Genomic DNA, 26,059 nt, shown 5'->3' on the forward strand with positions numbered 1-26,059 from the left:
ATTTATGAATAGCAAGGAGATTCAGAGTTTAAGACTATCAGGAAGAAGTGAGCTCTGTGGGTTTAACACCCTATAAATTGTTTATTTTCTGATCTGAAAGTCAGATAGGAAGCAGCTGCCAATACAGAAAGTTATTTAAAGTAGAAATATTAGCCAAGGCACCAGAAAAAGAAACACAGATCAGAAGCAAAGGAAATTGTAATCAGGAGTGATTTCACTGGATTATGTTCAGACACATTCAAGCACCTGACTTTTGGTTTGCTGTTAGCACTGTGGCCTTATAAAATTTGCTCTTTTCCAACAGTACTTTTCTTTGTTGACATTTTGACAATTGTAGCACCAATATGCTCTATAAGTATAAGTATAGGAGTATAATATGCACATTTAATGAACAATTTGAACATAGTAATTTTCCATTTGTTAACAATATTATTTGCAGAGATCTTTCAATAATTAATTGCCTGAAGGCATCACTCTGTACATACTGAGAGACTCTGCTTGACTATCTAACCACAGCTGACAGAAAATTCAAATTGGCATAATTGGGTTCATGACTCAGCCAGTGGAATTAATCAGACATTCTATGCCTAATCACTATCCCACCTCCAATCCTAACAAAGGTCAATATATGGATACTGATTGAGAATGTTATGAAATTGACTAGGAGACCATTCACATTTTAATACGCTTGCATCTGGGTATAGAAATGCAGCATAAGATGGCTACCAATATACAATGACCCATAAACATTAATAAACCAAGAAAGGCAGATAGTGTTGTTAGCAATAAACATATTTTACAACTACAATTGATTACTAGGAACTCACATTGTCACTATTTATCACACAAGCAGTTAGGGTTGAATATCCCAACTACAATATTCGACTGGCATCTCGGAAACATTATTTTGAGGAGGATGTTTCCGACTTAGAAAGCTGTGAATAATCACTTCCTGGAGGAACTTTCTCTGAGATAGACAGCATTTTAATCAACAAAGGATTCAAGAATTATACGGTAAAGGCAGGAAAGTGTAGCTGAGGATAATTAGATTAACCATGATCTCATTAAATGGTAGAGCAGACTCAATGGGCTGAATGACCTACTTTGGCTCCTACATCTTCTGCTGTTATGAAGGAAATTAAAATACATTAAGTTAATGAAAGAGTCTCTTAGAGTTTACAATTTAACCGAATAAACAGGGTCAGTAGGTCAAATGGGATGCTTTACAATATATGAAATACATACTTTTGTTTTTATTAATTCTTTAATGGGATGTGGATATTTTCGCTGGGAAGGCCAGCATTTACTGCCCATTTCTAATTGAACTAAATAGTTTGCCAGGCCAATTCAGAGGAACAACCACACTGTCTAGAATCACATGTAGGTTAGACCAAATAAGGACAGCAGATTTCCTTCCCTGCAGGTCAATATTGTTGAATTAGATGATATTTAATATGGTGACCATTTATTAATAAGTGGTGAGATTTGAACTCACATCCCTATTATCTTGGGCCTCTGGATTACAAGTCCGGTCACATTATAACTACATGACCATCTCCCTCAATATAGCAAAAGGCAAGAGTGCTCCATAATCTCAGTGATGTAACAATAAGGAATTTAGATTGGGACATACCTGTAAGATAAGTACAAAATAATCAACAGGTTTATTCCGTTGGTAAAGATAGTGGTCGAGGGACTGTCTGTTTTGCCAATCGTACTTTAATTCCCAGATGACGTTAGGATGTTTGAGAAGCCTTAGCAGAATCTTGTCTGATATATATGTGCTTTTAAAAGGTTCCACCTCTATTCAAGAAAAAAAAGATTAATTGCGTTTAATAATAGTGATATCACTTTGCCTTTGCATTCCAATTAAAAAAGTGCCTATTCTTACCGAAATCCCCCCAGTTCACAATGTTTTGTCTTCAGCATGCAGTCTACTCCAAACTTGAATTAATTTAATTCAAATGATCTGTAGTCTTGAATTTTTTTTAAAAAATAATGAGATATTGTCATTTCTTTATCAACAGACTACAGTTTCTTTCACAAAAGCAAATTCAAAGCTTTATAACATTAGCACACCTTTGTAATCAGTAAAAATTATTTTCTAATTTGAAGGGTTACAAAATGCAGAAGGAGAGAGAGAAAAAAAAACAAAAGACAGTACATAATTAGGTTGAGTGATACAGATTTGAATTTATACACCATTTTTAAATAAATTCTAAATGAGCTCCAAGTAAAGTGAATTTTGAAAATTGAATATGGGAGGGTAACCTGACCAAGATCATTGCACTTGTCTTGAAAGGGAAAATACTTTGATCTTATTAGATCCTCTGAAAGATCAGCAAGGAGGGTAAATAAAAGGACAACAGTAGATGCAGTGTTTTTAGATCTCTGAAACATGCTACAAGATGCCATCTAACAGCTTACTACACAAAACAAGAGCTCATCGTGTTCAGGATGATATATTGGTACGAATAGGGGATTGACTAAATAATTGGAAAGAGAAAGCCAAGATGAATGGGCTACTTTCAACTTGGCAAGCTATAACTTTGGATTGCAACAATAGTCAGTGCTGGGGTCTCAATTATTTATACTGTAATCAATATTAATGACAAGGATGAAGGACTAACTGCATTGTCGCCAGACTTGCCAATAGTACTAAATTAGGAAGGAAGCCATGTTGTCAAATTGATACAGGAGTCTGCAAAATGAAATTGAGTCAGTGACGAAACATTTGGCAGATGGAAATATGTGAGAAATGTGAAGTTGTCCACTTTCGCAGAAAGATTATAGAAACAATATATTATTTATGTGGCGAGACTACAGAATACTGAGATGTACAGTGATACAAGCATCCGCTTAACAAAAAAAATCAGAGAAAGATGGTGTGCATGTACAGCAGGTAATTAGGAAGGAAAATTGAATGCTGACTTTTGTTTTAAAGGGGATGAAGCATAAAAGTCTTGTCTTAATTGCAAAGGGCATTCAAAAGTCTACTCCCATTGAATGCAATTTTGGTCTCTTAAAAAAAGACATAACTTGAAAACTATACTAGGCTAACTCCTGCAGGGAAGGGGGTGCATTAGAAGGAAAGATTTGCAATTTGGGTCCATTACTCAGTAAAGTTTAGAAAAATAAGGTGATCCTGTTGAAACATACAAGAATCTGAAAGAGTTAGATCCTGAGAGAATGCTTTCCTTCATAAAACAATGAAGAACTGAAGACAGGCTTAAAAATAATTGGCCTCCCATTTCTCCTGAGATAATAAGAAATTGCTTCTCTCTGATGGCTGTCTTCTGAATTTTCTTGGCAGCCAGAAAAGTGGAGTTAAGGTCACAAGAACAACTTTGATCTGATTGAATAACAGGGTAGCTTTTGGGCCAAATGCCTACTGCTGCTCCTACTTGGTGTAGATTATCACATGATTTTACTGTTCACCTTGCAGTTTTAAAGTTTTCAGTTGCATGTAGTCCATAAGGAACAGAAGTAGGTCATTTGGTCCATTCAATGAGATCATGCCTTTCCCCACATTCATTGACTCTCTCTGAATAAAAATCTCAACCTTGAATATACTTAACAACCCAGACTCAAAAGCCCTCTGCAGTAACAGTTCCAGTGATCATTACCCTGACAGGAAAATAATTCTTTGTTAACAGTGCTTTAATGGGTGACCTTTTACTCTGAGACTATGAACTGGTCCTAGACTCTCTCATAAAGGAGAACAAGTGGGACAATGATCATTTAACATCATGAGTAGCTGTCCTGTGGTCACTGGCCAAAGGATTCAGACAATTGATTAACACAGCATAAGTTATCACCCCCTATAAATAGGATAGGTCAAAAAATGCTGCTATTTGGAGTGGTATGGTGACACAATGGTTAGCACCGCTGCCTCTCACCACCAGAGGCCCACGTTCAATTCCAGCCTTGGGCGACTGTATGTGGAGTTCGCAATATCTGTGTCTGTGTGGTTTCCTCCCACAGTCCAAAGATGGCCATGCTAAATTGTCCCACTGTGTCCAGAAAAGTGTACATTTGGTGGATTAGCCATAGTAAACGTGGGATAGTAGGGATATGCTGAAGGAGCTGGGTCTTGTTAGGATGCTGTCTGGAAGGTTGGTGCAGATTTGATGGGTTGAATAGCCTCTTTTCAGACTGTAGAGATTCTATGATTCCAAGTGCTCTGGGGCAGAGCACGTTCCTCAGAAAGCTGTCTTGACTCAATAGAAGGTGGACCAGAAGAGGAGGAGGTGATAAACTCAGGGATGAGTTTCCTAACACTTTTGATAAAGAGCAGGATGCTGCCTTTACAAGGTGACTGACACTGTCCATGCCAACAATTCTGACTGCACCCCGATATCGGTGAACCTCAAAAAATCGTCATGATTATCACTTCTTTTTATCTAATTAACTAATGCATATCTAAACTGCTGAATCTTAGCAAACTCCAAGAAACACCCAGAAAATTACTATAAATTGTTGACAATGTATATTAGACAACTGTGATCATAAACACTACTCCTCCACCGAAATCAACACCTCCCTATTTTTTTGACTCCATTTCCTTCAAAATTAAGACTAACAGTCCATTTGCTTTCCCTATTACCTGCTGAACTCCACTTTTTGTGATTTATGCATGAGGACTCACAAATCCATCTGAGCTGCAGATTTCTGCAGGATTTTTAAAAATTCACCAGCTTTGCTGGATGGGCCAGTATTTACCGCCTGTTCCTAGTTGTCCTTGATGTGGTGGTGGTGAGCTGTCTTCTTGAAACATTGCAGTCCATGTGCTCTAGGTTGACCCACATGCCTTCAGGGAGGGAATTCAGGATTCTGACACAGCAACACTGGGAACGACAATATAGTTCCAAGTCACATGGTGAGTGGCTTGGAGGGACAGTGCAGGTGGTGGTGGTCCCATGTATCTGCTGCTGTTTTTCTCGATAGAGGTGGTTGGGGATTTGGAAAGTGTTATCTTAGAATCTTTGGTTTCATCAAGGGCAGGTCGTGTATCACAAACCTCATTGAGTTTTTTGAGAAGGTGGCCAAGCATGTAGATGAGGGTAGGGCAGTTGACGTGGACTTCAGAAAAGCATTTGATAAGGTTCCACATGGTAGGCTATGGAGAAAATGCAGAGGCATGGAATTGAGGGTGATTTAGCAGTTTGGATTAGAAACTGGCTTTCTGAAAGGCGGCAGCGAGTAGTGGTTGATGGAAAATATTCAGCCTGGAGTCTAGTTACTAGTGGTGTGCCACAAGGATCTGTTTTGGGACCACTGCTAAATGACTTAGACGCAGGCACAGATGGATGGATTAGTAAATTTGCAGACAACACTAAAGTCGGTGGAGTAGTGGACAGTTTGGAAGAATGTAACAGGTTGCAGGGGGACTTGGATAAACTGCAGAATTGGGCTGAGAGGTGGCAAATGGAGTTCAATGCAGCTAAATGTGAGGTGATGCACTTTGGGAAGAATAACAGGAAGGCAGAGTACTGGGTCAATGGAAAGATTCTTGGTATTGTGGATGTGCAGAGGGACCTTGGAGTCCATGTCCATAGATCCCTGAAAGTTGCCACCCAGGTGGATAGTGCTGTTAAGGAGGCATATGGTGTGTTAGGTTTCATTGTTCGAGGGATCGAGTTCCAGAGCCATAATGTCATGCTGCAACTATACAAAACGCTAGTGTGGCCTCACTTGGAATACTGTGTACAATTCTGGTTGCCATATTTCAGGAAGGATGTGGAAGCATTGGAAAAGGAGCAGAGGAGATTTACCAGGATGTTGCCTGGTCTGGAGGGAAGGTCTTATGAGGAAAGGCTGAGAGACTTGGGTCTGTTCTCATTGGAAAGAAGGCGGCTAAGAGGGGATTTGATAGAGACATACAAGATGATCAGAGGATTAGATAGGGTAGACAGTAAAAGTCTTTTTCCTCGGATGATGACGTCAGCGTGTACGGGGGGCATAACTACAAATTGAGGGGTGATAGATTGAAGACAGATGTCAGAGGCAGGTTCTTTACGCAGAGAGTGGTAAGGGCGTGGAATGCCCTACCTGCTAATGTAGTCAACTCAGCCACATTAGGGAGATTTAAGTAATCCTTAGATAAACATATGGATGATTTGGGGATAGTGTAGGGGGACGAGCTGCGAATCGTTCACAGGTCGGCGCAACATCGAGGGCCGAAGGGCCTGTTCTGTGCTGTATTGTTCTTTGTTCTATATCTTGTAGATGGTACAACTGCTGCTACTGAGCTTCAGTAGCGGAGATAGTGAGTACTCGTGGATGCAGTGCCAATCAAGCGGGCTGCTTTGTCCTGGATGGTGTCAAGCTTCTTCAGTGTTGTTGGAGCTCCACCCATCCAAGCAAGTGGGGAGTATCCCATCACACACCTGACTTGTGCCTTGTAGATGGTGAACAGGGAGTCAGGAGGTGGATGTGACACGACTGAGAAGCTTAGATCTAGCCTGTTGGTTGCAGAATATCTTTGCTCTATCACTTGCTGCTTATGCTATTTGGCATGCAAGTGGTCCTGTTTGGTAGCTTCACTAGGTTGACACCTCATTTTTAGGTATACTTGATGCTTCTCCTGACATGCCCTCCTGCGCTCTCCATTGAACCAGGTTGATCCCCAAGCTTGATGGAAATCACTGATAGAGAAAATGCTGGACCATTTAATTAATATTTATCTTTTCTATTTTTCCTGCCAAAGTACATAACCATTTATTTTACCACATTATACTTATGTGCCAAGTTTTTGCCCACTCACTTAGCCTGTCTGTATTTCTGCAGTCTCTTTGTGTCATCCTCACTGGTTGTCTTCCCATCTACTTTCCAGTCACTAGCAAACTTCCAGCATCCAAGTTATTAAAATAGACTGCAAATAATTGTGATACCAGCACTGCTCCCATTGGCATGCCATCCTGAAAATGTGCCCTTTTTTGAACTCACTATTTTCTATTACTAACCAATCCTCTATCAATGCTAATATTCTATCCCAATATAATGGGCTCATATTATTAAGTGGTCTTATGTGTGGTACCTTATTGAATGTCCTTTGGAAATCACATATGCTTCATTGACTATTTCTTATCTGTTTTGTTCATTACCTCAAATTTTAGTAACTTTGTGAGGCATACCTTTCCCTTCATGAAGCATTGCTGATTCTGTTTGATTACATAGTGCATTTCTAAATGCTCTACTATCACTGCTGCTGCTGAGCATCGGTGGTGGAGATAGTGGATGTTCATGGATGTAGTGTCAATCAAGTGGGCTGCTTTGTCCTGGATGGATCAAGCTTCTTGAGTGTTGTTGGAGCTGCACCCATCTAGGCAAGTGGAGAGTATTCCATTTCACTCCTGACTTGTGTCTTGTATATGGTGCACAGTTTTTGGGTAGTCAGGAGGTGGATGTGGCAGGACTGAGAAGCTAAGATCTGATCTGTTGGTTGCAGCATATCTTAGTTCTATCACTTGCTGCTGATGCTATTTGTTGGGTGAATAGGCTAGATATAAAAGAGACCTAAGGGGCAAATTTTTCACACAGAGGGAGGTACGTGTATAGAATGAGCTGCCGGAGGAAGTGGTGGAGGCTAGTACAATTGCAACGTTTAAAAGGTATCTGGATGGGTATATGAATATAATGGATGCTAATATTTCCCCAATGACAAATATTAAAGCTAACTGGCCTATTTTTACCTGTATTTTGTCTCCTTCCCTTTATAAATTAGAGTGTTACATTTGCAGTTTTCCAATCTTCTGGGACTTCTCCAGATTCTAAGGATTCTTGAAAGATTTTTATCAGTGCATCCACTATCTCGGTAACTATTTACTTTAAAACCAGGATATAACCTATGCGATCCATGGGATCTATCTACCTTCAGCCCTATTAATTACTGTAATATTTATCTCTAGAGATTATTATAGTCTTCTGATTAATATATATTTTTAGAATGCTAGTAGTGTCTGCTTTCAAGGAAACAGATACAAAGTATTCATTCAACCCCTCTGTCATTCACCTTGAATAAATTTAAGAACGTTGGTTGCTGAACCCATCAAGGATGCCAACACTTCCTTGCTCTAACAAATTATTTAATACATTTGCAGCCACGTTCCTGTGATGCCCATCATGTCATACCTGCCAATTTTTATCTGCACCACAAGCTCATTTACTTTATTCCTTATGCTGCGTGTATTCGGACAGAGTCATAGAGATGTACAGCACGGGAACAGACCCTTTGGCCCAACTCGTCCATGCCAACCAGATATCCCAACCCAGTCTAGTCCCACCTGCCAGCACCCAGCCCATATTCCTCCAAACCCTTCCAATCATATATCCATTCAGATACTTTTTAAATGTTGCAATTGTACTAGCCTCCACCACTTCCTCTGGCAGCTCATTCCATACACGTACCACCCTCTATGAGAAAAAGTTGCCCCTTAGGTCTCTTTTATATCTTTCCCCTCTCACCCTAAACTTATGCTCTCTAGTTCTGGACTCCATCACCCCAAGGGAAAGACTTTGCATATTTATCCTATCCATGCCTCTCATGATTTTATAAACCTCTATAAGGTCACCCTCAGCCTCCGATGCTCCAAGGAAAACAGCTCAAGCCTATTCAATCTCTTGCTATAGCTCAAATCCTCCAACCCTGGCAACATCCTAGTAAATCTTTTCTGAACACTTTCATTTTTCACAACATCCTTCCAATAGGAAGGAGACCAGAATTGCACACAATATTCCAAAAGTGGCATAACCAATGCCCTGTACAGCTGCAACATCACCTTCCAACTCCTTACTCAATATTCTAGCTAATAAAGGAAAGCATATCAAACGCCTTCTTCACTACCCTATCCACCTGCAATTCTACTGTCAAAGAGCTATGAACCTGCAGTCCAAGGTCTCTTTGTTCAGCAACACTCCCTAGGACCTTACCATTAAGTGTATACGTCCTGCTCAGATTTGCTTTCCCAAAATGCAGCAGCTTGCATTTATCTGAATTAAACTCCATTGGCTCATCTGATCAAGATCCAGTTGTAATCTGAGGTAACCTTCACTATCCACTACACCTCCAATTTTTGTATCATCTGCAAACTTACGAACTATACCTCTTATGCTCACATCTAAATCATTTATATAAATGATGAAAGGCAGTGGACCCAGCATCAATCCTTGTGGCACTCCATTGGTCACAGGCCTCCAGTCTGAAAAAAACCCTCCACCACCACTCTCTGTCTTCTACCTTTGAGCCAGTTTTGTATCCAAATGGCTAGTTCTCCCTGTACTCCACGAGATCTAACCTTGCTAACCAGCTTCCCATGGGGAACCTTGTCGAATGCCTTACTGAAGTCCATATAGATCGTGTCCAATGCTCTGCTCTCATCAATCCTCTTTGTTACTTCTTTAAAAAAACTCAATCAAGTTTGAGAGATAAGATTTCCCACATACGAAGCCATGTTGACTATTCCTAATCAGTCCTTGTCTTTTCAATACATGTACATCCTGTCTCTCAGGATTCCCTCCAACAACTTGCCCACCACCGACGTCAGGCTCACTGGTCTATAGTTCCCTGGCCTGTCCTGACCACCTTTCTTAAAAAGTGGCACCATGTTAGCAACCTCCAGTCTTCAGGCACCTCACCTGTGACTATCAACGATACAAATATCTCAGCAAAGGACCCAGCAATCATTTCCCTAGCTTCCCACAGAGTTCTAGGTACACCTGATCAGGTTCAGGGGACTTATCTACTTTTATGCATTTCAAGACATCCGGCATTTCTTCCTCTGTAATATGGACATTTTTCAAGATGTCACCATTTACGTCCCTACATTTTATATCTTCCATGTCCTTTTCCATAGTAAACACTGATGTAAAACACTTGCTTAGTATCTCCCCGCACCTCTTGTGGCTCCACACAAAGGCCACTTTACTGATCTTTGAGGGCCCTTTTCTCTCCCGAGTTACCCTTTTGTCCTTAATGTAATACATTTGTAAAATCCCTTTGGTTTCTCCTTAAGTCTATTTAGTCAAAGCTATCTTATGTCCCCTTTTTACCCTCCTGATTTCCCTCTTAAGTATACACCTACTGCCTTTATACTCTAATTCCTGATGAAGGGCTTTTGCCCGAAATGTCAATTTTTCCTGCCCCTCGGATGCTGCCTAACCTGCTGTGCTTTTTCAGCACCACTCTAATCTTGACTCAGTCCCAGTCTATGTTTGCAAAGTTAAAATCCCCTATCATAACTACCCTATTATTCTTACAGATAACTGAGATCTCCTTACAAATTTGTTTCTCAATTTCCCTCTGACTATTATGGAGTCTAAATATAATCCAAATAAGGTAATCATCCCTTTCTTATTTTTCAGTTCAAGCCAAATAACTTCCCTGGATGTATTTCTAGGAATGCTATCCCTGATCAAAAATGCCACTCCCCTTCCTCTCTTGCCTCCCTTTCTGTCCATCCTGTAGTACTTCTATCCTGGAACATTAAGCTGCTAGTCCTGTCCCTCCCTGAGCGATGTTTCTGTAATTGCTTTAATATTCCAGTCCCATAATTCCTAATCATGCCCTGAGTCCATCTGCCTTCCCTGTTCGGCCTCTTGCATTGAAATAAATGCAGCTTAATTTATCAGTACTACCTTGTTCTCTGCTTTGTCCCTGACTGTTTGACTCGCTTCTTTTCTCAAATGTACCAGTCTCAGATTGATCTCTTTCCTCACTATCTCTCCTTCAGATAGACCAAAAGCTGTTTACTAACTGCCTTTTTTATAAAGAAGACAAAAGAATGAGTGGGCATGGTCAGGCTCACATAGACCCAGAAGACTTTAGTTTTGCTTTCTATTGTGTAAGGTTTTGCTGGAGCTGAAAGTTTGCGTTCTCTGCTGCTAGAATGAAGTCTTAGACAGAGAAGCTTCCTCTTAAAAATCGAAAGGGGAAGATTGTTTCTTTCACTGTTTTTTTTTCTGCGGGACTGGACAGACAGTACATGAGAATAATAACTGTTGTTGAATCGCCTTTGCCAAGGGTGCGTTTATGGGATGCTGCGGATATTGGAACAGTTGATGATTAATTGTTAAACAAACATTAACTTAAGTATTTCAATACAGTAAAGTTATGCCCATTCACCTTTTTGTTGTATGTTAACTGTATTGTAAGAATAAAATGTGTTTTGATTAAAGCTTCGTGGTAGACCAATTGAATCATTACTTGGAACATAGTGCCTTACATTTACTTTTCTAAAAAAATATAAAAGTTAGAGTCTTGTTTTTCTCCATCATATACTTTGAGAGGTCTGGTCTGGTCCAAAACACTAGTTATATTTCTAAATTTAGAATTTGTTTTGCTATCAGCTTATTTGAACTGATTCAGGCGTGGCACATGCATATAAAATTTAGCTGCAAATTAACTTGGGACATGTAGACTTATTTAATTACTGTAGGACTAAACAAGGAATACAAGATTAAAAAAAAATCTCTGAAGCATTTACAGCAACAGAAAACATTTCTATATTACTCTAAATTACCTGTTGCTAAAAACCGGTGAGTTGCTAGTAGAAGTTGAGGAGATACCTTGACTCTTGAATCGCTTTCTGAGTTTTTGAACAGTGAGAAATCTTGCCGCTTTCGTTCCCTGTGAGCTATTTTCTTTGAACGATTGTCAGCTGCAAATGCAAAATGAAGAATTTTCGGTGGCATACAGAGGGAACTTCAGTGATATCAAATATAACCTCCGAATTCTCCTACCCATTTTGATATTATAGAGATCTTCAACCATGATTCCACAATCAACTGGATGCATTACCGATGCTACCTGGACCAATATTATCAACATCCAACTAAGTATTGTCTTTGCCCCCAGTACAAACTTTGTTCTCCGGAAATCGACACCATCCCTCTCCCTGTTGACTGTCTGAGGCAGAATTAGATGTTAGTGACATATTTGACTTGAGATAAGCTTCTAAGCACATTATTTGCACCATTGCCATGATCATCTATTTTCATCGCTGTAACACCAGCAGACTGCATTACTGCCTCAGCTGATCTGCTGCTGAAACCCTCATCCAACTTGCTAACTCTATACCTACTATTCAAATATGGTCCTGGCCAATTTCACGTATTCCACCCTGCAAACGTTTAAGTTCATGCAAAACTCTGCTCCCAGCTAAGTAACAACTCCAGTTTAAGATTCCTATCCACATTTTCAAACCTTCTCAAACCCCTCTCTTCCTATATCTGTAATCTCCTTAAGCCTCACAATCCTTTGGGATATCTGCAACTCCCCAAATCTGGCTCCTTGAATATTCTTGATTTTAAACGCCCCACCACTTACAGCCATGCTTTCAATCCTGAATGCTCCAATCTTCTGGAATTCCTTTCTTAAACCTCTAAACTTCTCCATCGCTTTCCCTTCAGACTTCATACAAAACAGAAGAATTCTTTGTCCAAACTTTTTGTCATCGGCTTGGCATTTAGTAATTGACAGGTATTTGCTTATGTGACAAACCATCAAAATTTACTTGACAACACTACCCTGAGGTACCTTCTATTGCACGCTACCACATTGAAGAGGCCACAACATAAAATATTGTTGCTGTTTGGAGAAAAGCTGTCTCTTCTCAACGATATGATTGAACAGCTAGGTGCTACCTTATTTAGTATAATAATTGACACACCTCCCCCATCAAGACACGGGGCTTTGAAGGTTATGATTCAATATCCTCACCAAATACCCATGAGCAAAAGGCAGCTCACCATCTTCTCAAAGGCAACTAGGAATGCGTAACAAATGCTGGCCAGCCAGCAACATCCACATCCCACAACTGAATTTTTAAAAACAGTAATACTGTCACTAACAACAGTCATTAATATATAATTTAGATTTTGATACTGAATCTACTGACAAGAATGAAGTGAATGCATAAGCCAATTTCAGTAAGTTTTGCATAGTCAGAAAAGCGATTCAAATCTTCAAAAAGGTTGCAAATTAGTGAAATAGTACACTGGAAGCGAATATTACTGAGCACGTAGAGAAAGGAAATGGTCAAGTAAAAGAATGAGAGACAAGAAGGTATTATCTGGAAGCAGAGGTCATGAAACAGGGCAACATTTCCAAACAAAAGATTCAAGTTTAAATGGCACACGTAAAGTGGAAAGAAGTCAAGATGCCAAGCTCTATCTATAAACAAGTGGAATAACACAGGCTGAGTATATGGATGCAGTGCATCAAGTCCTCGTCAAGGTCCTAAGAGTTAGTTCAAATATAACAAGGTCACCAGATGATAGTAAAGAAGAATGTTGCCCAATTACTCCCTCAAGGTATGTTGAAGGACAGACAGAGTTTGGTTTTAAGGACAGTTTCAAAGGCCTCATCGGAATTTGATAGCCACGATGTTCACTTGCTTCTCGAAAATTTCTGCATTTTGGTAAACTTTAGTGATAAACTAAATGTTTTTGTCCTTTTGAAATCTTCTGCATACATTAAATTTATTGAATTAAAATGGTCTTGTTTATTCCGCTACAAACTTGTATGGTCACACTGAAGTGCAAATGACAGATAGGAAGAAAGAGGAGAGAAACCTGGATTGATACAACAACTATTGTGACCAGGAATAACTTACCCACTCTTCTTTGGAATACTGCCTCTGGGTGTCTATACAAACATGGTCTCAGTTTAACATCTCATCCAAAAGACAGCATTTTCAACACTGTAGCATTCCCTCAGTACTTCACTTTGCATCAGCCTCAATTTTTGTACTCATGTCTTCAAGTGGCACTTAAAACTTGCTCTTCCAATTGAAAAATACAAGTGAGTCATGGCTAAAACTGTAGACGTGTAAATTTAGCTGCATGTTCCATCATCAATAACTCAACATTTTATGTAATCTATCCAAATAATGAAACATCACATAAGGTGACTTGATCAATGCTTCATTCGGTACTTTAAAAAAGTCCGGCTAAATGCAACAAAGCCAAAATTACTGTTCAAAATATAACATGACTATTAAATCAGGCTCAAAGAAATGGTTGTCCATGTGAGCTATACTATAATCCATCGTTATAATTGATTAAGGGTCACTTTAAGAAATTGTAGTACTTCCTGGCAACAGTGCAAATAGTAATTGGCTGCTTCTTCTCAGATGTGCTGGGAGCTACAGAAGAATTCAATAGCTTTCTATATAGGTCCACATACCTCCAGTGTGAACAAAGACAATGCCTCCTCCAAATCCTTTTCATCCACAGATAGCAGCCTTGATTTTAAGTAGCTCTGAAGAGGATGAGCTGGACCACAGCGAAACAGTGGAACCTGAAGAAAATATGGATTTGGAAGATGATGATGAAGATTATGATAATCTCTTTGATTCTGATTCAATATATTCCGATACATCCATTAGAGAAGTATCATGTGTTCAGCATTACGTCCAAGCAGGGCCAAGATACAAGAAGCAGCAGGGAAGACAAGCAGATAGAGGACCAAAGGTTCCATGAATCCCGATAAAAGATATCCACAGTCATTTGCGAATTCTGAATGAGCATATGGAGAAAATGTTTTTTGCAGCCACTCAAAGATGGATCAATTGAGCAAAAAGTGGATAATTAGACTCATTAGACACCATGTTGCCATATAGGGCCTTCAATCTGCACTGTTGTATAACATGCTTGATAAATCTATGTATTTTGAAGCATTTCTGGTAGCTGCTCCAGAACTATCTGGCTTTTGTGCTGCTATACAACAGGAAGTCTTCAAATTCAGCCAAGTCTTAAAGTAAAGTCAGAATTCCAACAGTGTCTTTAGGGCTGAGGAGTAATGTAAAATGTTGAGAAACGTCAGCCAGCATGCTAAATTAAAAATGCACATTGGAAATCTAAACAAGAACCACGTATATTAACACAGTTTTTAACCACGTACATTAACATAGATTTTTCTAAAATCTATTTGCATTTTTAAAATACCCATGACCAGGCTTCAACCTCTTTCTATGCTTTCCCTGTCTCTGAACCTTACCAAATGAAAAGTTAAAATGTGGTTTGATTCTTGTGATAATTAGTACACAATCAATACTCTCGATAGCTGGGTAGGCAAGGATTAAATACTCTTGCCTGGTCTTCTGCTCACTTTCAAGAATTTATGCACAGAGAAGCACAGAGCACACCAAGCTCTCCAACAAAAAAAAACTTCTTTCAACCTATTCCAATTAAGTATGTGCCTCTAAGTAATACCCACACCTGAATACAATAAACACAAGTTCAATATTATTTTACAAGAAAACACCAAGTGTTCATAAAACTGAAGAATAGCATAGGGTCACGAAACATGACTGGTTACAATCCTAATTAATACATGTTTGAACTGCCAGAACAACTGTACACTGGTTTCACATCTGGCAAATACAACAAAATCATCCTATCCAAATTTGTTTTATTTTCAAACACACACAAAGGATCAACAACAGTGCATTCTGTAAGCCCCTTGGAGACTCAATATTTAGGAGAGAGAGGTATACAATGAAAATGCAGGAATAATCTATTTCCTTATCACTAGAGTGTAACCTAAATGAATTTAGACAATATCAATTTAGCTCCTTACGTGAATAAATCCACAGTCATGTACAATTTAATATAAATATGGAATAGAAAGTGCAGGAGGTCAGATTCCTCTTCTGAGATTGAGAGATGCCTCATTGGGAGAGTAGCACATAAGAAAGTTCTGGTTGGCATCTACTGTACTATGTCTACAGCTGAAATGGTTTATTCAAGAACAGTTGAAAAGAAAATTGCATTCTGGAAATGCCACAACAGGAAAATGCTGCGATTGAATTAATGAATTAATTACTATTAAGAGATTTAGCTGCTTACATCTTTCCAGGAGATACTGCAGGAAGCAATACGTACTGTAAATGTCTGTTTCATCCAAGATCTCTGATTTTATAATTTCTTCAATTATGTCTTCCAAAGTGACAATACCCATTACTTCATAGAAAGGATCACCTTCTCCCTCATTGTTGACTCTCTGCACTATTGCCAAGTGCGATTTCCCTGAGGAGAACAAAACACAAAACTGCTCCATCAGAACATCTGTAGCAAACTAACAATAAACAGTAAGCAACAGAGACTTTCACAAATATAACAGTGCTCAGCTGTGGGATTTATTGAATCTGCCCATGTTTTACTGGAAAACAATAATGCTTTTTACTCCACATTGGTATAGAGCAAGAATCTATCATCCTCATTGGACAGTCTCTTTTTTTTTAAAAATCTGATCTGACACCTCCTATTTAATACTTATTACTTATTAGGAGTTGAAATTCTTTTCAATAAAACTAATAATCATAACAAAGCCAATCCACCAATGAACAGTGCAGTTGAAGATTCTCAACTCACTGTTTCCTCTCATTTCTTGAAGATATTAGCTCAGATCATTCAGTTTCTAGACAGTTGAAGATCTAGCATATCATGGAGGATGCATGCCATGACCAGACAGATGTCCTTATCCACTGACTGCACAGCAATTTAAGTGAGAGTCAGAGACTTTGGAGGGGTCTGATTACCCAAGCCAATCTTGAGGACCTTGGAAATCTTGGGATACAGTAGCCGGTACAATAATTGGTGTGTGGCTTCAATGCCAAGCCACTCTGCTGTTGGATGCATGAATTTCTGTCCTACACTTGAACTTTTCAGTTTGGAAGTGTCTTGATTCTTAACTCCACATGGGGAGAACTCATCCAAAGACAACATTATTATTTTTGCCTGATCAGGGTCAGAAATGGGGTTTCCGATCTTGATCAGAAAATGGACACCATTTACGCTTGCTGGGGTATTAACAAAAGCACAAAGGTTAGAGACAGGTAAATGGAGTTGTGTCACAGGTCACTGAATCCTACTGAATAATAGCACAGGCTGGAGTACAAAATGGTCAGCACTCACGCCCAGGCAGCATAATTTCCAAAAGGATGCTGGAAATCTGAAACAAAAACAGAAATTGCTGGAGAAAGTCAGCTGTTCTGGCAGCACCTATGAAGACAGAGCTAGCGTTTCAAAACTGGAAGTTTGGAGGTCATTTTTGCTGTTCTTAATGTGGTCTCCTCCACAGTGGGGAGACAAAATGCAGACAGGCTGAACGCTCTGCAGAACACTCATGTTGTATTCACAAAAATGACCCCAAGCTTTTACTTGCCTGCCACTTCAACACACCACTATGTTCCGTGGTCAACATTTCTGACTCAGGCCTGCTGCAGTGCTCCAGCGAAGCTCAGTGCATGAAAGGATTTATTTCTGGAGCACCATTAGAGCTGAAATACTAATGGAGACAAATGATGCATTTTAAATTTTTGTTCTAGTTAAAGGTGAAGTAAGTTGTCAAATGACCCTTGCATTTGTTGTGTTCACAATATTGGTGGTCATGGACAGTGAAGCAGCTTTTGCACTAGCGGCCATTAAAGACCTTCTGGTAGCATTGCGAAAAGTCTGCAGCCAGAAACTTAAAACTGTGTCTGTACCTTTTGGATAATTTGTTCACTCTGTGTAATGCTACACAACTGCAACTGTGCTGCCACTGCTGTCAGAATCAGTGGTATCAGAAGCTGAAACTAAAATAACACCTGGAATAAAACACTGATGAAAGTCATTAGAGAGCATCTAACCTTAAATTATTCAGCACAGACTGATGAACTTTGAAAATAAAAAAAACTCTCAATCTGATAAAAGGATTGGGTACACAGCTCATGCATATTCCGAAAGTCAATGAAGTATCAGTCTCATCCGTAAAATGTTGGCAACCTTTCTGCAGCTCAGCAAACATATGGGTAGAGTTCTTTGTTCTTCAAATTATGTTTTAGCAACACCACCAGAAACAGATTAACTGGTAATTTGTCTCAATACTGTTTGTTGGACTTTGCTGAACACAAACCAGCTGGCAACTTCTAGGACAGTCGAGTCACTTCAAATAATTATGTTTTGAAAGATGTGATGACGCATCAATTAAAGCTTCTTTGTTGTAATCTACAGCTGATATTTTGTTAAGTCAACTCTCTACACTCGTTACATTTGCTTAAAATCCTTAAAAAAAGAGACAGATTGGTAAAATGTTTTCCGAACCACATCCGACAATTAAAGGAGACCTTATGGTTTCATCACTTGCTTGCTGAAATAGAAAGCTTGAGCAAATTTTGATCAAAGATTGTTCAGCCAAACTCCCACTTGCTTTGTATTTTAGCTTTGACTTAATGGTAGTAGTTTCAGCTGTAATCATTGGTTTAAAACCCACTGAAGAGTTCTAAACACAATCTAAGCTGACAGTACTGAGGGGCTGCACTGTCAATGGTGCCATCTTGCAGATGACTGCTTGAATCAATATCTTGCCAGCTTTCTTGGGTGGGCAGCATGGCAGTTCTGAAGAAGGGTCACTGGACCCGAAATGTTATTTCTGCTTTCTCTCCACAGGTGCTGCCAGACCTGCCAAATTTTTCCGGCAATTTCTGTTTTTGTTTTTGATGGCAGTTCTCAAGTTGTCTTGTCAAGCAATTATCCCTTAAATGACGTAAGAACTAGTCATTTGGTTATGTTATTAATTGTTGCTTGCAGAAATTTGGCGTGTGCAGACTGGCTAATGCCAAAACTGATGATAGTGACTGAACTTCAATGCTTTTCACTGGTTGTAAGTGCTTTGGGTGAATGCTAGCAAATCCTAGTCCTGCTCAAAGAGGAGAAGAATTTTATGCTTCTCGTCCTGATCAACATTTTTTACCCAATACAGATTGTCTAGATTTTCTAACCCTCTTGGATTTAAATTTTCTGCAGGCAATTATCATAACTGAGTCAATTCATAAGTACAGTAGGAGTGCCATTTTAAGCAGGTTGTTATGGAAACTGGTAGGATCATCATTGACTTTTCAGGAAGTTAAGACGAATGAGATATTGTAAATATTTCGATGTTCCTTAGAAACTACATTTTTGAATAGTGCATACTCATTGACAAAGACAAATGAGCACCAGATGTTTTGCTATTATTCAGCCAATTACAAAGCTTAAAATCAGAGCTTCACTGAAATGACAACTTTAACTAGAACACCTTTATTTAGGGTTTTAAGTTTTCCTGAACTTAGTTCAAAATAAGATCTAGTCAAATCTGAGACAAACAAAAACTGGTCAAAATGAAACAGCACTTAAAAATTAGAAAACCACAGAAGTTTCAGTCTGTATTTCTGGAACAAAGAAAATATTTACAGTTTAAACATTTCACAGAATCACTGAATCCCTACAGTGTGGAAGCAGGCTATTCAGCCCATTGAGTCTAAGCCGACTCTCTGAAGAACATCCCACCCAGACCTGCCATGCTACCCTATCTCCATAACCCTGCATTTCCCATTGCCAAACCACTAGCCTGCACATTCCTGGACACCACGGGCAACTTAGCATGGCTAATCCACGTAACCTGCCACCTCTGGATTATGGGAGGAAAGCAGAGCACCCAGAGGAAATCCATGCAGACATAGGGAGAACGTGCACACTCAACATAGACAATAACAACAAAAATTACGAGTCTGTTACAGTAAATAGAATTTGAAGACTCCTCCCATGTGGAAAAAATTGGATGCTCAGTGGTTAGCACTGCTGCCTCACAGCGCCAGGGTGCTGGGCAGGGAATCTAATTTTAAAAAAACTGCATTTAGGAAGGTTTTCAGAAAGTATAATGCACACAACACAGAATGTGCATATTAAACTATACAATCACCTTCTGAGGCTATACCTGCACACTCTCTCAACACTGGCAACCTCACTATCAAACTCATGCTGGATTATGGATTTTGCATTGGGCATTGTGGGTCAGGTGGGGTCAAGTTGGGCAGCACGGTGGCACAGTGGTTAGCACTGCTGCCTCACAGCACCTGAGACCCAGGTTCAATTCCCGATTCAGGCAACTGACTGTGTGGAGTTTGCACGTTCTCCCCGTGTCTGCGTGGGTTTCCTCCGGGTGCTCCGGTTTCCTCCCACAGTCCAAAGATGCGCGGGTCAGGTGAATTGGCCATGCTAAATTGCCCGTAGTGTTAGGTAAGGGGTAAATGTAGGGGTATGGGTGGGTTGCGCTTCGGCGGGTCGGTGTGGACTTGTTGCGCCGAAGGGCCTGTTTCCACACTGTAAATAATCTAAAAAAAAAGGGCCTGTAGCACGAGAATGGACCAGTAAGTAAGTGGTGAAACAGATAGGTATGGCATCATCCAATATCTAGTGAATTGACTAGCTAAATTCATTTTGACTTACAGAACATTTTCAAATTTTTCAGTTTTGGGACAACTCTGATATTCAACGGGTCAGTTTTGGGAAAGTATGCCTGGACCAAGAATATCTATTCTGGCATAATACAATTACCATCTTAACCACAAAAGAACATGCTTTTAATATTTTTTTAAGCAAAATTACTCTTTCAACCAGTCACTTAGCTAAGTTGGCAGACAGCTGAGTTATGCTGAACAGAAAGACACCAGTTGAAAATTCCCTTTCTGGCTCAGGTGGCTGATTTCAGCATGTTGGTGTTGGGATGCTAGTAATTGATAACAAGAGACCCCTGCTGGAAGGATGTATAGATGCTGGACAATAATAAGCTCATGTCTTATTGACCAAAATCTGCTAAAAAAAATGTCCAGGCTTATACACGGTGAACGCTATATACCAACAGAAACAATTAAGTAACCCAAAGAATCAATTTCTTGAACAGAGGAGGAAGTGACGGAAGAAAATTGGAGAAAGTTGAGTAAAACAGAACATTCATGGACTAGTTTCTAAATCCATGCATGGAGTACATCGAACTTTTACATAAGGCAATTATAAGTACAGATTATCAGAAAATATGTGCAGATATCTTATCTTCAGCACTTCAAACACTTTCCTTCCTCTCCATTTAACCATCACTAAACCTAATTTAAAAATAATGAGAAAATTATAATCATTGATTATGTTTTCCATGCAGGCTGCAATGCTTAAAAGACAACCATTACAATAACTTGCCCTGCAATGCTGAAGGCATTCTATTCAAGGCAAACATTTCCTTTCCTAATTTCAAAAATAGTATTTGATGATTTTCCTATTATAATTTGGAAATCCATTTTATTGCCTACTACCACACATTTCCGCTATAGACATAATTAAAGATTACAAGTGTAAGACACAGAGAAACTTTCACATGAAAAAAATACAATACCAACATCTTTGGAGAGTCTTAAACACAATTAAAGTATGTATTAAATTAACCTGTACATAGACAAAATTCAGCTTTCATAGCAGACCAACATTTTGCTTTCTTCTCCTATAATCCAGTTACTTGTTAATTGCCAGCATTCTCTGAAAAAATTGTAAGCTAAGAATTAAATACCAGCTTTTCCCGATATAGGAGAGGGATACATATGAATGCTTTATTGACTCATCAATGCACACTTCCATCAAATACCCAACAGATTATCCTTGATCCACAGGAATCATTTTGAAGAGGTCAATTAAATTGATTGTCTCAGGCAAACCAATGCACATAAAATTAGTGAATTTTTAAAAAGGTGTTTAACAAGTATCCACATATCTGAGACTTCATAAGATCAAAGATTGTTTAAGTGCAAACTGGTTTGAAAGTTCACTTTACAATTTAAAACAAAAGGTGATTGTAAATAGATGAGTCTCTTTGTACTAATTGCAGGTGCATAGAATCTGCTTTAAACATGTTTGATATCTTGTTCATACATGATAGAGTCGCTAATTTTAAAAAACCTGCTCGCATCATCCCACTCTGGCCAAATAACACAACAAAAATTGAAAGCATTCAGATATCAACACTAAATAAGTGAAAGAGTAAGAAAGGATAGACTGCATTTTTGATAATTAAAATAGAAAGGTCAGGCTGGAACATGGACCAATAAAATGGTCGTTTTCAATAATGAAGGAATAGGAAATGAACTGGGGGAAAATTACTGCCCTTACATTAGACATGCCTACTTAATGTGCAGCAGATGTTTACAGGAAACACTGATGGCAGTGCAGAAGTGAGCTGCATAGATGATTCCTGCTTTCAATGGTTTGAGAATAGATGAGAGAGAGGCAAACTCAGATTTGAAAGGAAATTTGTAAGAGGTTCTCTCATCAAAATATAAAGCATAATAAAAATTGGTAAAATTACTCAAAATCAAATTGCTTAGACAAGGAGGACAGGTTCAGATTAGTCAAGGAACTTTAGGATATTGATTAGAGACTTTCTTTATACAAAGGGTGATTGATATGTAGTCTGAACTTATTGGGAGAATGGTAGATGAAAAACTACAGACCTTTACATTTTAATTATCAAAGCTAAGGATCCATAACTAAAACAAAAAAATCATATTTAATCACTTTACACGAGTTTGTGTGCAACCTTTTGCAGTCTTTCTCTAGTTAAATAATATTCACCTTGCACAGTCATATAGCATGGAACAGACCTGTTGGTCCATGCCATCCATAATCCCAAACTAAACTAGTCCTACCTGCCTATGCTTGGTCCACATCCTGCCAAACATTTCTCATTCATGCATTTACCTTAATGTCTTTTAAACATTGCACCTGTATCCACCTATTTGGTGATAACAAACATCACAACCTTGTGTACACATTGCTTTACAAGACTTTGCCTCATTTCAACTTTAAACCATCCAATCTATTCAAGAAACCTCAGATCTGTTGACTGGCGATCTAAATTAACTGTAATCTGATGCACTACCCATATTCATATCCAGTCTTTGTGTGAGACACTGAGGGTGTGGCACGGCATTCATTCAGGCTAAATGTGTATGAATAAAGAACTTCTTTGTAAAATCAACTCAACAGCTTTTTGCTGAATTAATTAATTGAAATATATGCTCTAAGACTTTCCATACAAAACACATTGGCTTGTGGAGGTAAGGGAGCATGTGACAGTTAGAATAAAACAAAAGCAATTGACCTAAAATTCAGTGCATGATCTTTCAGGGTCTATTGGATCTAATTGATACTGTTGGGTGTGCTCTCCCACTGATTAATGGCTTCTGAAATGTAGGTTCCAGCATGACTGACATTAGGTCTGCCTTCACACTCCCACTAGTCTTCCTGTTAAAGTGCCTAACCTCTTATTTTCCATTTGACAAGATTTTGCCCACTCCCTTAACCTATTTATACCCCTCTGTAGATTCTTTGTATCATCCTCATCACTTGCCTTTCCACCTATTTTTGTGTCATCTGTAAACTCAGTAATAGTATATTTACTTCCATTATTCGAGTCATGAATATATATTTGAAAAACTGTGACCTCTGAAGGCACTCCACTTCAGGTTGCCATCCTGAAAAGGACTCCTTACCCCAACTCTGTCTTCTATTAGTTTGCATCCTCTATCCATATGAATATACTACCCCAACACCGTGGATACACCTTATTAAGTAGCCTTACTTGTTGTACCTTACAGATAGTCATTTGGAAATCCAAATATATGAGATATAATGATGTTACATTTATCATGTTTGTTAATTCCTCAAAGAATTCCATAAATTTATCAGCATGAATTCCTCTTCCTGAAGCCATGCTGACTCCACTTGACTATATCATGTATTTTTAAATGCTCTGCTATTACAACTAACGTTCCCCTGCTGTGTGGCCAGCTGGAAGTTTCCATATACGCTGGTCGGCATGCTGATTAATTGACTTCTGCATGCAGAAGTCGCTGCACTTTGGAGATTGGTGCAGCTGAGAAACAATTAGGGGGAATGTTGATTACACCGTTAACAATAAAATAGGCAATTTTTCCAATGACAGATAAAGGATAACTGGCCTATAAACCAATTTTATTTTGGTCTCCCTCTCTTTTGAATAAGAGTTCTGAGTGGTTTTCTAATCCTCTGGGACTGTTCCAGAATCTAAGGAGTTTTGGAAGATTACTACCAGTGCATCCGCTATCTCTCTAGTAACTTCCTTTAATATCCAAAGATGCAAAGATGCAACCTATCTTGGGAATTTGTTGGTCTTGAGCCCCAATAGTTTCCCTAGTATTTTTCCTCTAATGATCTTCTTCTATTATTTCCTCCACTACGTTTGTCTCTTGATTTATTATTTTTGAAGCAATTACTATCTTCTACCATGCAAAGTACAGTACAACTTCAATTAACCGAATTTCGGATTATCCAAACAAGATCTCAAGGTCCCATAAAAATGTTATCCATTATCCAAACAATCCATTATCCCAACTCTCAGTATTCTGAACAAAATACCCCCCCGCCCGTCTCGTTTAGATAATTGAGGTTGTTCTGTATTTATTCAATTGCTGCCATTTTCCAGTTCCCCATTATTATTTTGCCAGCTTCATTCTCTAAGAGGCCTATGTTCATTCTCTTCCTTTTTATATATTAAAAGAAACTGTCGTTGTCCATTTTTATTTTATTTGCTAGTTTACTCCGGTTTATTTTCTCCCTCTTTATTATTTGTTTGGTCATCTTTTGCTTGTTTTTAAAAACTTCTTGAAATCTCTGGCTTACTACCAGATTTGCAACCTTAAACGTTTTTTCTGTTAATTTGATATGATCTTTAACTTTCTTAGTTAATCATGATTTATGTATCCGCTTCCTAACACGACTTTTTCCTCACTCTAAAGTACTCCAAAGTAAAAATAAAATTCTACTCAACAAAATCTCACAGAGTGAACTACACCATTGATGGTATAGAACACTGTACTTCCACATGTTTGCTACCCTTTCCCTCCAATAGGTTGGTCCAGTTCACTTTCTGGTAAATGGTATCCCCTAGGATATTGATAGTGAGGGACTCCATGCTGGTAATGCTACTAAATGTCATGGGGCAATGATTTAATTCTCTCGTCTGCCATAAATGTTACTTGCCACCTGTCAGTCCAAACCTGGATATTACGTAGGTCTTGCAGCAAGTGGACCTGGACTGCATTTTTAGTTTCTGAGGGACTGTGAATTGTACTGAATATTGTGCACATTGTGGTTTTAAAAAACAGAGATCCTTAGAATTTTGCTGATTCAGGATTTCAATGGAAAAAAAGGCCAGTGAATTAAATTGAAAAAAGATCTTCTAAGATCACAGAGCATTACAGAAGAGTCTTGAAGGATGAATGTTCTACACCTGTCACTTTATTTCCATGTGATATATCAAATACAGAGTGAAAGAGTTCAAAACTGCAGCCTTCCAATCAGCTCACAGTCATAATGTCAATATTCTGTTGCAGTCTGGTTTTATTTTGATAGATTAATGCTGGCAGAAAATCTACCACTAATGATAAATTATGAAAACGCAAATTAGGAAATGAGAAAAACGTTTCCATTTTACTTGCACACTTCTACGTATTTTTAAAACATCACATGAATAGTGTGTGGTTTTAGAACAATAGCGCAATCAACTAAAATCTAGGGCAATCACATCAAATTCTGGTCCACATGATGAGTGAAAGCAATGGTATGCAACATAATTCATAGATGATTATACATAAAATGTAGTCATTTGATTCATATTTAATAAACATGTAAAATAAATGTGCAACATTATCTGTTCCTGGCCTTGAGAACAATATTAAAACAACACAATCTACGGCAAATGCACCACTTAGTGTAAAACCTAGTCATAAAGATCAGCGTTAAAAATCACACAACACCAGGTTATAGTCCAACAGGTTTATTTGGAAGCACTAGCTTTCGGAGTAATGCTCCTTCATCAGGTAGCTCCAACATTTGTACTTCCAAATAAACCTGTTAGACTATAATCTGGTGCCGTGTGATTTTTAACTGTGTCCACCCCACTCCAATACCAGCACCTCCAAATCATAAAGATCAGCAAATTCCTAAAACCAAAATCTCCATTGCCTAGTCGTTTTTTTTAATCCCCACTCTGGCCAACCTCAGCAGACTGTTCACAAACTCATCATCCAATTTGTTCTTCAGCTTACAAAGTAATACTCCCACTTTTAACAAAGTCAACTTTATATTGCCTCACTGCACTTCTACCTAAAACTATCTATTGTTGAAGCCCTCAGTTTTGTTCCTCGCAGGTGTGACGTGGCTGGCTGCTCAACTT

At 38.7% G+C, this 26,059-nt stretch overlaps 1 protein-coding gene across 1 annotated transcript in view; it reads right to left on the reverse strand.

Annotated features, from left to right (window-relative positions):
* The window catches only part of LOC132826536 (metal transporter CNNM2), a 72,937-nt gene that overhangs the window by 29,868 nt on the left and 17,010 nt on the right, over nt 1–26,059 (reverse strand). The window contains exons 2-4 of the mRNA XM_060842504.1: nt 15,886–16,029; nt 11,520–11,657; nt 1,634–1,803 (exon numbers count right to left, since the gene is read on the reverse strand). Of these exons, the coding sequence (XP_060698487.1) occupies nt 1,634–1,803; nt 11,520–11,657; nt 15,886–16,029 (452 nt within the window). The remainder of the gene's footprint in view (nt 1–1,633; nt 1,804–11,519; nt 11,658–15,885; nt 16,030–26,059) is intronic.

The sequence above is a fragment of the Hemiscyllium ocellatum genome, chromosome 22 (assembly GCF_020745735.1).
Source record: "Hemiscyllium ocellatum isolate sHemOce1 chromosome 22, sHemOce1.pat.X.cur, whole genome shotgun sequence".
Classification (NCBI taxonomy): domain Eukaryota; kingdom Metazoa; phylum Chordata; class Chondrichthyes; order Orectolobiformes; family Hemiscylliidae; genus Hemiscyllium; species Hemiscyllium ocellatum.